Source organism: Misgurnus anguillicaudatus, chromosome 9 (genome assembly GCF_027580225.2).
Source record: "Misgurnus anguillicaudatus chromosome 9, ASM2758022v2, whole genome shotgun sequence".
In the NCBI taxonomy this organism is placed as follows: Eukaryota; Metazoa; Chordata; class Actinopteri; order Cypriniformes; family Cobitidae; genus Misgurnus; species Misgurnus anguillicaudatus.
Window position 1 is genome coordinate 21,547,679 of NC_073345.2, and position 11,939 is coordinate 21,559,617.

Below are 11,939 nucleotides of genomic sequence, written 5' to 3' on the forward strand. Positions count from 1 at the left end.
TCATGTGACTGCCATATTTAGATTGTATTCAGGTCCAAATATTCACAAGGGACCCAAGTTTGAATATGATCCATATTCATTTCACATTTGTCCTCTGTGCACTTAAAAGACTTTGCTGAAAAATCGACAAAGCATTTAACAGATTCTGCCAACAAAGCTGTATTTCTGAATGGCTAAGGCTAGGATTAAGCATTTTTGTAGCGCAGTTATTAAATAAACAAATAATATGTGCCAAAAGCATTCGGTTAATACCATTATCTTATTTTTGATAGACGTGGCGGTCAGCGGCTTTTGCATCCGAGCTCCTCAATTGTTGAAACTGTCCCACCCTCAGAAGCAGTTTCATTGTATCATGACACTTCTGGATGAAGCATTTAATAGTTTGGCACAAAGTATTTATATTTATTTTGATAAACATTTTTTATTTTAAAAACCAACTGAGCATTTTAATAAAAATCTCCCATTTTGTTTCACATAAAGGATTTTCAAACTAACCCTTGGCTGTGTATATTATGTTAGACTGGTTCTAATGCACTTATGTATTGCTGTTCTGACGTTGCTCTAATGGCTCCTATTGTTAGCTCATTTGTAAGTCGCTTTGGATAAAAGCATCTGCTAAATGACTAAATGTAAATGCAAGAACGTATTTTCAAAAACATGCAACATTTGCAAACATGCAAATGACAGATAATATTGTCTGGTGTCTTTATAATATTGAAACATAAAAAATCCATCGCGTTAACAAAATGTTCATGTTTATTGTGCTGACAGCAAGGTAAAACATTTACAAAATTATTCAGCACAGAAAAAAAATCTTACATTATCACAGCGATCCAGTAACCAGAATTGCAAAAATCCTTAACTAAAGCTAACAAGACAAAGCTCTCAATTATTATGATCACAGTCAGGTAGAAATGAAATATTATGCAACTAGTATACAGTACAAAACACCAATGAAGTGAGAGAAATTACCAGTGCAAACTTTATAGTGCATACGAGTACCGACTCAAAAACTGTGTACCGTTCTGATGTCAAAAATGTGCATTGGCAACCTTCATTTTTCTACAGGGTTTGTTTAGCAGGTTTAGCAAGACTTGTAAATATTATACAGTACCTTTAGCAGGCAATTCCTGCTTGCATGCAAATGTAGGAATGTGCGCAATAAAATCAGTTTAACCCCGTGTGCAGTGTGATTTAAAACAGTGTTTACAGACATCATCAACAGATAATAAAACATTACATTTTCACGACTGTGAGAGATATGCATATCAGCATTAAAACAGCCCGGACTAAAACACAAAACGAAAAAGTACTGAGATGTTGTGCATGAGGTGTGTTTGTTCTTCAGATGAAGATTTGTCTTGATTCAGCTACAGATTAGTAAACACTCGATTCAGTTCATACTTAACTACTTCACAAATCAGTTTCATTTGGTCACAAAATTAAGATGTAGGAAAACGTCACAGACTTTGACCTTCCAGCACTCCTCATGTAAGTCAAACAACTGCAATGATTTTCATGTGCAAGATTAAACTTTGTCAAATTAAGCTAATCATTTACTCAAACCAATATACATAAAAGCAAACTGCTTTAAATAAAAAACAATTTACAGTGTAAAATCCACAGGTGTGAAAACAACTATGTAGTGAAGAGTATACAACATCAGCAAGGTAAATTCATGTGTTTGTTAGTCAGTTAGATTTGTAATAAATGTTCTACCATTAATCCTATTCATCACAGATGTTGTCTCCCGAAACCGGGTGCAGAAACTGACCATCTTGAAAATGATGTCCCCATCAGTTTTCTTGAATCATATTGCTCAGAATGTCAATAAAATTGTCTAGACCCCAGAGGTACCCATCTTCTCTATTGCCCTCCACCCATGGGGTGCGATGGTCCAGGGTTAGAGATGATGTCATGGGCACAGTCTTTCCAAAATCTATCATCCAGATTCCAGCCTTGCCAGTATGGTCATGGACGAATAACAACGAGCTGCCCACCACCTGTAAAAAAAAACAGGCTGTGCTTAATACCAGTTGCATATTAACATCAGAAGTAAAATGATGGAGAACAAAGCTGACCTCATGTGCTTTGAAGAAATCAGATTTTTCCAACACAGTTCGTAGTTCCTTTAATCTTTGTTGGTAGCTTTTCTGTGAGGAAAAGAGATGAAACGATTACAAACTTGTTTGCATAATAGTTAAGAAATGCATTAATGGTTAGAAAACACATTAGGGCTGTTCAACAAAGCTTAAAATCCCAAAATGTTTGTTTAAAAAGCTCGGTGTAAGCTTTGAGACTGGGAAGTGGCACACAAACCCTAATGGTCAAATTTAAGAGCATTTAAAATCTCTGCAACATGCTTATATTTATATTCAATAAATAGCCCATCCCTAACAGAAATTCATACCAAGATTAGCATATTATTGTCCACAAAGTCGTCCAGGGCTTGGACCACCTCATCCTTGTCCTTTGTTCTCTTAAAGTTGGTGTTACAATTGCCATCTGATTTCTGAAGACAGATACAATATTAAAAAGTCATTATACTGTGAGCCAGAACAAATAGGGGAGGTTTCCCAAACATGGTTTACTTTAAGCCAGGACTAGGCCTTAGTTATATTAGCACATTTACGTAGTTTTAACAAACATACCTTACAATAAACATTACTGGTAAGACAAAACAATGGCACAGATATTTTAAGATATGTGAGTGCGAGCTGTTTTTTAGTTAAAGGAATAGTCCATTTTCAAAAAAAAAAAATCCAGATAATTTACTCACCACCATGTCATCCGGGATGTTGATGTCTTTCTTTGTTCAGTCGGGAAGAAATTATGTTTTTTGGGGAGAGCATTGCGGGATTTTTCTCGTTTTAATGGACTTTAATAGAGCCCAACACTTAATATTTAACTCAACACTTAACAGTTTTTTTCAACGGAGTTTCAAAGGACTATAAACGATCACAAACGAGGCATAAGGGTCTTATCTAGCAAAACGATTGTCATTTTTGACAAGAAAAAAAAGCACTTTTAAACCACAACTTCTCGTCCTCCCCGGTCCTGTGATACGGCAGCGCGACCCCACGTAAATGCGTAGTGACGGAGAGAGGTCACGTGTTACATATATGAACCGCACATTTGTGGACCATTGTAGACAATAAACTGACACAAAGACATTAATTAGCATCATTCCACATACAACAACGTCAGAACAGTCCTCTTTCTCCACCCTTATAAACACTGGGGCGGAGTTTCGCGTTCGTCCTCTGTGACCTCTTGACGTGATGATGTATTGTGTGAGGTCACGCTGGCGCATCACAGGACCAGTGAAGACGAGAAGTTGTGGTTTAAAAGTGCATATTTTTAATTTTTCTTGTCAAAAATGACAATCGTTTCGCTAGATAAGACCCTTATGCCTCGTTTGGGATCGTTTATAGTCCTTGAAAAAAACTGTTAAGTGTTGAGTTAAGTATTAAGTGTTGGGCTCTATTAAAGTCCATTAAAATGAGAAAAATCCTGCAATGTTTTCCTCAAAAAACATAATTTCTTCTCGACTGAACTAAAAAAGACATCAACATTTTGGATGACATGGTGGCGAGTAAATTATCTGGATTTTTCTTTTAAGAAAATTGACTATTCCTTTAAGACAGCTCAAAAATGCATTTTAGTCTGGGACAAGGATAAGGCCTGTCTGGGAAACCGCCCCTAATAGTTGTAACTACTAGTAAACTGATACCATCAGTATTGGCACGAGTCATTTATTCATAGAGACCCTTAAAGCACATGTTCATATCTTTTACCTTGATACCCTCAATGCGAAAACCCAGCGTGGCCGTTGAGCTCAGGGTTTCTCTCCATTGCATGTATCTGGTTTTGAGGACTGCCTGCAGGGCTCGCTCTTCAGCGCTAGGGGCGTTTGGGTCCACAGCAATCATTTTTTCATACATATCCTTGCGTGGCTGAGGACTCTCCCTGGCCTTTTTCAACTCCTCCTCCAGGTATGTCCTAAACCCCAAATAACATTACAAAAAGGATAAATGCTTGTTATGGAAATCTTATGTCTGTTGTCTTTGAAACTGGTCTAACAGGAGTGTCCTTGTATCAGATATAAACAGAGCCGTCGCACACCGGCGATCATATTTCCTTCACAAAGTTTATCAAACTCTGGACACTGTCATCCAAGTAGCTTTCTTAAAATTACAAACACAACAGCAGGGAGTCAGGTGCTCCGATGCTGAATAAACATCCTAACCCAGAATCCTCTCTTATGTGGGTAACCATATTATGGATATCAGCTAAAATCATGACATTCCTCACCGGCTTCCCATTTTGCAGTCCATGATGGAGGGAGAGTCAAAGTCAGCGAGCAGGTCATCCATGAGGTTGTAATCCTGCTCATCGCGCTGAGTCACGCCGTAGTACGTAGGAACAAAAGGCCGCAGCGAATCGCTCATGAGTTTCGAAAAACACAGCTGCTCACACTCACAGTACTTCTTCAGCAGTCGTCCATCACTGTCTGTCTGAAAGTTTCCTAAAGTGCCAAATAAAAAAATGCTGAGTCAAATGATAGAGATTCATCCACAACAGCAATAAAACCACTAAGAAAAAACAGAGTCATTTGTTTTATTTGCAACACATACAGAAACCAAAATTACATATTGTAAATAACATTCTGTAAAAATACAAACTTGATATATTTAACATGGACTGAGTAAGACCATGTTAAAGATTAAAATCAACCTCTGGTATTTTTTACTTTCTTGGTTAAAAAATAATAAAACATGGTATTAATAATTCATTTCAGCATTTGAAATCATTCATTTCAGAAAAACCTGAAATCTATCATTTACAGCATTAAACCTACATAACCCATTTTGGTCATTTTTATGGCTACAATAATGCTCCTAATCTCAAAATTAGATCATGAGATCTAATGCTCCAAGTTTTATTTGGGAAGGAATTAATAATTAAAGGTAGGGTATCACATTTTGAAAAGTGCTAACGGTAGCTGACTAGCAATGAAATCACGATCCCTCCATTCAAATCGTCATCCAACATACATGAACATGCACAGATCAGACGGTCACATCTCATGTCTCATTCAACAGTGAATAACATTACCAAAATAAATAACGATTTTACATCAGAATTAGTTAAAGCACATATTCGGTTGGGTAAACGTAGTAACTAGTATGGTGGCATTCAAATAACACTTACGGATGAGGGACAAAAAAGGCAACGTTCGTTCGGACCGAGATCTATGATTGGTTGAACATTTTTTGGTCCTACGCCTTTCACAGATGACATAAATTTCTACAAATACATTTAAACAACTTAACATAGTGATTGCTTTCAGGATGAGAGGAGACTTAACCAGCATAACTAAAAAATGTTTCTGGATCAAATGTGTTAACCTACCTTTAACTCTTTCCCCACCATATAGAGAAAACGCTTTCTTGCCAATGATGAGTTTTTCTGGCAATCTGTATTTCCGCTATTATCCACCACCAGGTGGCGCTCTTGCACAACGTATAAAATTGTGGATCCGTCTGCAGTGCGTCACTGCCGTTGCTTGCGGCAGAAGGTGAACACTTCTCAACTTTTGAAGCGGAAACGCGTGCGTCAGCCAATCAGATCACCTTATGCAAATAACCTAGGCAGAGTCAGCCAATTACGTTTATGGAAGACTGGAGCATGTGTTGCAGCCACTATGATTGGCTGTTGGCCTTCGTCAAGCATTAAGGCTTTTGTCCCGTGTGAATGTACCATTAGGGCAAACAGTTCAAACTCTTTGTATGCTTTGATTTTCTCAAAAACGCAATTATCTCAGCTTTTTGCTTAAAATTTGGAATTTTTGAAGAAACCTACCCATATCTGAGAGGTGATAAGAAGAGAAAAAATAAAGGTAGGATGAAACATTTTTTGTTTTGAAAGCAGAGGGTCTGTTCTTTCATTTGAGATATGTATGTTTATATAAAGACAAAACTTTCTGGAAGGCATTAAACTTTTGTGAAAAACAAAAAATGCTGGCGCTGGCTGGCAACTTTAAAAAATGCCAGCAGGGAAAGAGTTAAAATGAATCTTAATTCAATCAAGAGCTTTTAGACTCCCAAATCAAAAGATAAAATAATATAAAAAGAAACATTTATTGGAAAGTAAATGAAATCAGCACCGCCAAAAAAGATCTAATAGATGATTAAACAAACCTGCATGGCCGACCACCTGCACCCAGGGTGAGCGTTTCTTCACTGGCACTGAAGAGGGCGACCAGTTCACCGTAATCTTTGACTTTTTCCATGAATCAGTCTGAGAATGGAGAGATATAGGAGAAACACATGAATGAGATAAAATGACACATTACACAAGACACAATTGATCTCAAGTGACTTGCTAGGTAGTCATCTGTTTGTTTCCTCATACAATAAACCGCACGAGGCTTTTGAGTTCATTCTCTTCACCTCTGATAGGCAAACCCTTCTATTAATCATGCGTCAAGTTTTTCCTCATGTGGCAAATCATTGACAATAATCTTGGACAGAAAGTCATCGAGTAATAGCGAGAGGCAGCAATTAAGAAATGGGTAATTGTAGAAGGAAATTCATAAAACATTTACAAATGGCACTTATTTTGCAGCCTTATAAAATGTAAGAACCAATGTAGCATCACATCCTTTAAATCATGCCAATTAAATGCGAGTACTGATACAGCATGATGTCATTGTTTTGCTGATATAGTTTTCATGGCACAATTTATAAAATAACTAGGGTGGGTATTGCAACCAATTTGGCAATTTGATTTTTCTTTATTAGATGGATTCGATTTGATTTTGTTTCATTCAGTCCAAGTTCAACATTAATTTGTTATTAATATTTGATAAAAAATATTTTTGCAGACATGGAATGTATTTGGTGTGCTGTCACTTTAAAGGATTAGTCCATTTTCTTATAAAAATCCAGATAATTTACTCACCAGCATGTCATCCAAAATGTTGATGTCTTTCTTTGTTCAGTGGAGAAGAATTTATGTTTTTTGAGGAAAACATCCCAGAATTTTTCTCATTTTAATGGACCTTAATGGACCCCAACACTTTTTAATGCAATTTAAAAATGCAGTTTCAACGGAGCTTCAAAGGATTTTAAATGATCTCAAACGAGGCATTAGGGTCTTATCTAGCGAAACGATTGTCATTTTTGGGAAGAAAAATAAAAAATATGCACTTTTAAACCACAACTTCTCGTCTTCCTCTGGTCCTGTGACGAGCCAGCACGACCTCACGTAATTGAGTAATGACGTGGCAAGGTCACGTGTTACATATATGAAACGGATATTTGCGGCCCATTTTTAACAATAAACTGACACAAAGACATAAATTAGTATCATTCCACATACAAGTCGGAACGGTCCTCTTTCTGCACACTTGTAAAACATTGGGGCGTAGTTTCGATACGTCATCCGTGACCTCTTGACGTGATGACGTATTACGTGATGTTGCGCTGGTGCGTCGCATGACCGGAGGAGGACGAGAAGTTATTAAAAGTGCATTTTTTTCTTGCCAAAAATGACAATCGTTTCGCTAGATAAGACCCTTATGCCTCGTTTGGGATCGTTTAGAGTCCTTTGAAACTGCAATTTTAAACTGCACTAAAACCGCCAAGCGCTGGAGTCCACTAAAGTCCATTAAAATGAGAAAAATCTCATAATTTCTTCTCAACTAAACAAAGAAAGACATCAACATTTTGGATGACATGGTGGTGACTGGTGAGTAAATTATCTTCTAATTTTTTTTTTTAAGAATATGGACTAATCCTTTAAGACCTACATGTAATGCACTGATCCAATATATTGTTACACATGCACTTTCTTTTTGAAGTGTTCACATTCACAATACATTTTTTATTTTTATTTTGTGTAAATATGTCAGTTCCACAGCAAGGAAACATGAACCCAGTATTTGCATGCTGTCTGAAGCCTTGAGATGAGGCTTGGCGGATGAGCACAAAACTTGGTGGTTCGGGTCTTCTTTGCTTACATTTTTATTGGCAAGGCCTAAAACACTTGCAAATTTTCACGACAATGCGGGCAAGTGACTGTCCTGAGCATCAATTCACATTCGCCCTGTGCCATTGGGCTATCCTTAATTTACGAGCCCTGAAGTAAAACACATACATTAAGAATCGATTCAGGGTTTTCCAAATCGATATTGTTTTGTTAAATTAAAGATCAATTCAAATCGGCCCTAAAAAGAAATAAAGCTTTATGCTTAGTATGAGTTTCAAAGAATTTATCCCACACTGCTATGAAATTCATGAAGTCGAACTACTAGATCAGTCCATCCAAGCCATCAGCAAGTGGATCAATGAATCTCTGCAACTTATCCCCACGTCTCCAAAACATTCTTGACTTTTGCTAAGCCATTGTTGATTTTGTTGAAAAACCTTGTTGAAATCCTCCATTTCCAACCTGCGTGCACATATTGTATCAAAAATCCGCCTGTATATAATACCAGAGCCTCCATCAGTGTAGGAAAACTGAACCTTGTCTTGGTTAACCTACTATTGGATACATGGCTGAATCTTCAGGGTAAATTAACAATTCTGTAAGTCTATCAAGTTATAATCACAGTGGCAGACTTCAAAATGAAACTAAATGAGGTAAACTACTGATAAAGGCCAAATCTCACCGTGATCTCTTTGCACTCTTGGGCAATGGAAAACCAGTCAGACAAGAATGAAATTCTACAGAACAAATCAGAAAAGCCTTTTTCCAAACAGAGCTGGAGGCTCATTCATTTGTTGACCACATAAGTTTAGTTTCAATTGAGCAATGACATACATTAAGCATTGATTAATATAATGAATTTCTCAAAAGGTGCAATTTGTCACATCATCAGCAATAGAAGTGGTTGAGAAAGAACACAAATCAGATTTGTTAAACCATCTCTATAGTTATAATAAATTAGCTTTTGTAGCCTTTGTATACTGGAGACATAAGGTGTTTCTCAATGTCAAGGATACTTCCTTGGCAGGACTGGTCCTTCCAAGTCACTTCCTTCGGAGGCAAGATGAGGCTCCTCTTTAGCACTCGGAGAACACGTAAATGGAACAGGCTAGCAAGTGCCTGTCATTGCGTCATTAAGTCAGTGAAATGTCTGCTTTCGGCACTGCAGGCATAGGATTGTGGGTGATTTGAGAGCGCAAAGGCTACACATATGCATCCTTTCCTGTATATGAGATATTTTTCGAACGAAGGACTCAGTCCTTGAAATTCCGAGGATCCTCGACATTGGAGCAGTCCTTTGACGGATGTTTCTGGCTTCTGAGGATCCTTTCTTGACATTGAGAAACACCTATATTGTTTACTTTGGTCATTATGGGATCGTAAAGATAAACATTCTTTGCGTAACTTCGGAAGAGATATTTGTAAACTTTAATGTTAACTCACTCTAAAAATGGCTGGGTTACCTATATGGGTAAATATTGGAAAGAACACATGCTGGGTTAAAATAACCCAATGTTTGGTTATAAATGACCCAATGTTGGGTTGTTTTATGCAACCATGGGGTATAATGACCCAGCAGTTGGGTAAATTTTAACCCAGCGGTGTGTTCTTCTGTCCAATATTTACCCATTATGGGTCGAAAACAACCCAGCAATTTTTAGAGTGCTACAGTATGTATACCTGACTACAGTATGATCTTAACCACAGATAAAACATAAGTTCAGAAATGCGTGATAGAATGCTGGTAACCCAGAAGTAGCTATTCAACAATGTTAACCGGATGCCAATGATGTTAATCAGTCGTCATCATCAGAAGAACATTACTTAACAACTGCATATTTCTGACTCGCCCACACTTATTTTCCTTTAGTAAAAACCCCTTATTAGTAAAAGTGCACTAACCATGGTTTTGTCACATTTATTACCATTTGTATTATCAGTGTTTACCATAAACATTATGGTTAATCTAAGATAACTGTGAGACTGCCATGGTTAATTTCTGTAAGGGTAACTCAATCATTCATGCAATCCATGTTTGCCCTTCACAAAATTATTAGGGTAACTAGATTTCGTAATTATACCCGTTACTACATTTATTGTTGTTTTAAACTGAAACTGCAGTAACAGCAACGACAAAACACAAACTACCATGGTATTTGGAGATGTATCAAGGTAGTATCATGGTATTCTAATACTGTTTTCATTGCAAATAAATATAGTGTGTTACTGAATGTTTACTATGTACTATGGTATTACCACCTTAAGCCATCACTTCTAAAATAAAAAAATCAAAGCCATTTTAATGGAATTTAATGGTTATAATGGAAGATGTATTGGTTTTAATAGGAACAATAATGGTTTCTGATGGTCTCTACTGGTAAAGTGTTGGGCTTTATCATGGGATGTTATCTGATAAATGGGAACCATTAACAACGTTGAAATTCTACTGGAATAAGGCCCACAACACACTACAGGAAGGTGTCTTTAATAGTATTAAGTTACTTTTAAAATGTAGTATACAGTAGTCTATTATAGTATTTATACTGTAATATTTTTAAACTAATAAATAACATATACAGTAACTATAGTAAATTGATAAAATGTAGTAAATACTGTAGTATACTTTAATATCTACTATAGTGAGGTTCAAATTAAGCATAGTATCCATGTATTCCCCAACAGTTTTTTTTTTTCTAATGAAAAATAGTATGCTATAGTAAACTGTAGTATTCTGTAGTATACTACACTAAAGTAAGTGAGTATACTACAGAATAATATAATTACTTTAGTCTACTGTAGTATAGTAGCCTACAATTTTGTGGTACAGTAGTAACTTATCTAGGAATTTTACAGTAATTTTAATTTAATTTTTGTACGAGTTGAAAAATCGGTGCGTCACATCAAAGGTGCAAACGTGGTACCATAAATAGAGAAACAATAACACTAGATTTTGTTCTCTCACCGTGACCGGTTCACCAGGACACAGTCCGCCGTCCCGCGTCTGATTATATTCACCGTAACCCATGAAGTCCTCTTCACAGTCCTCAAAAGACGAAGCGGGCGACAGACCTATGGACGAAGCGTTGGAAAGCTTCCGCAGGGCAAGGGACGAGGCGGGAGAGCCACTGAGCCCGCTGTCCGAGCAGATGGATTCATCGTCGGGATGATGAGATGGTCCGTGGGGGTAATGCTGGGTGACACACGGCTCACATGTTACCACCAGTTCTGGCACAGGCACGCGTCCCCAGAGTTGCCCCACATGTTCCTCTGAATGGTTGTGGTGGTCACCCATACCCGGGCAGGGTGCTGGAGTGTCAGGCGATTTTGTCATCACGCGTTTGATTTATAGAATCATTGGGATTGTCGGTGGGTTAATCAAGATTAGGGCAAATCTAACGCTGAACCGTTTCACGCGAGGTATTGCACGCGCAGCTGCAGAAAATAAACAAAATATTGGTGTGTGCCACTCTCAGCGTAAAGCTCCTTATTGTCGCGACCACATGTAAAAACCGTTCGAGATCATTTATAAATTAAATAAACGGCACTTGTTAGCGTTTCCACGATAGAGTAAAGCTGTAACCTTTGCTCTGTGCTACACTTTTTTGTCACAGCGTTGTTAAACGGCAACGCCTAAGCCCCGCCCACTTCCATTTAAAGATACAGAGCTGCTGAAAATCAATTATGGCGGAATTAAAGCGCCACCCAAAGGTGGGCAGGATTATTAGCACCTGCTTTAGAAGGCGTGTTCGCCTTCATGCGGCGCTGCGCAGACTAAAATGACATCAAAGCTGCACTTTTTGAGTCCTCTCGCGATACTTTGTCGTCATAGGCCGCCCTGTCTGCGCAACTCCGCACGAAGTCGAACACGCCTTTGCTCCAGTCTACACTAGAAGCTTTTCGTTTGGTCTAGTTGCTTTGCATTCTCTTATGTGCTCGGCTAACGT

The 11,939-nt window shown here is 37.7% G+C and overlaps 1 protein-coding gene across 1 annotated transcript; it reads right to left on the reverse strand.

The window, feature by feature from the left end:
* Positions 1–738: 738 nt before the first annotated feature.
* Positions 739–11,657, reverse strand: itpkca (inositol-trisphosphate 3-kinase Ca). The gene is made up of 7 exons (XM_055180224.2): positions 10,958–11,657; positions 6,204–6,303; positions 4,315–4,528; positions 3,798–4,002; positions 2,411–2,512; positions 2,082–2,153; positions 739–2,003 (listed from the first exon to the last, which is right to left on the reverse strand). The coding sequence occupies exons 1-7, from the start codon at positions 11,324–11,326 to the stop codon at positions 1,797–1,799; spliced, it is 1,269 nt and encodes a 422-aa protein (XP_055036199.2). The 5' UTR covers positions 11,327–11,657; the 3' UTR covers positions 739–1,796.
* Positions 11,658–11,939: the final 282 nt, after the last annotated feature.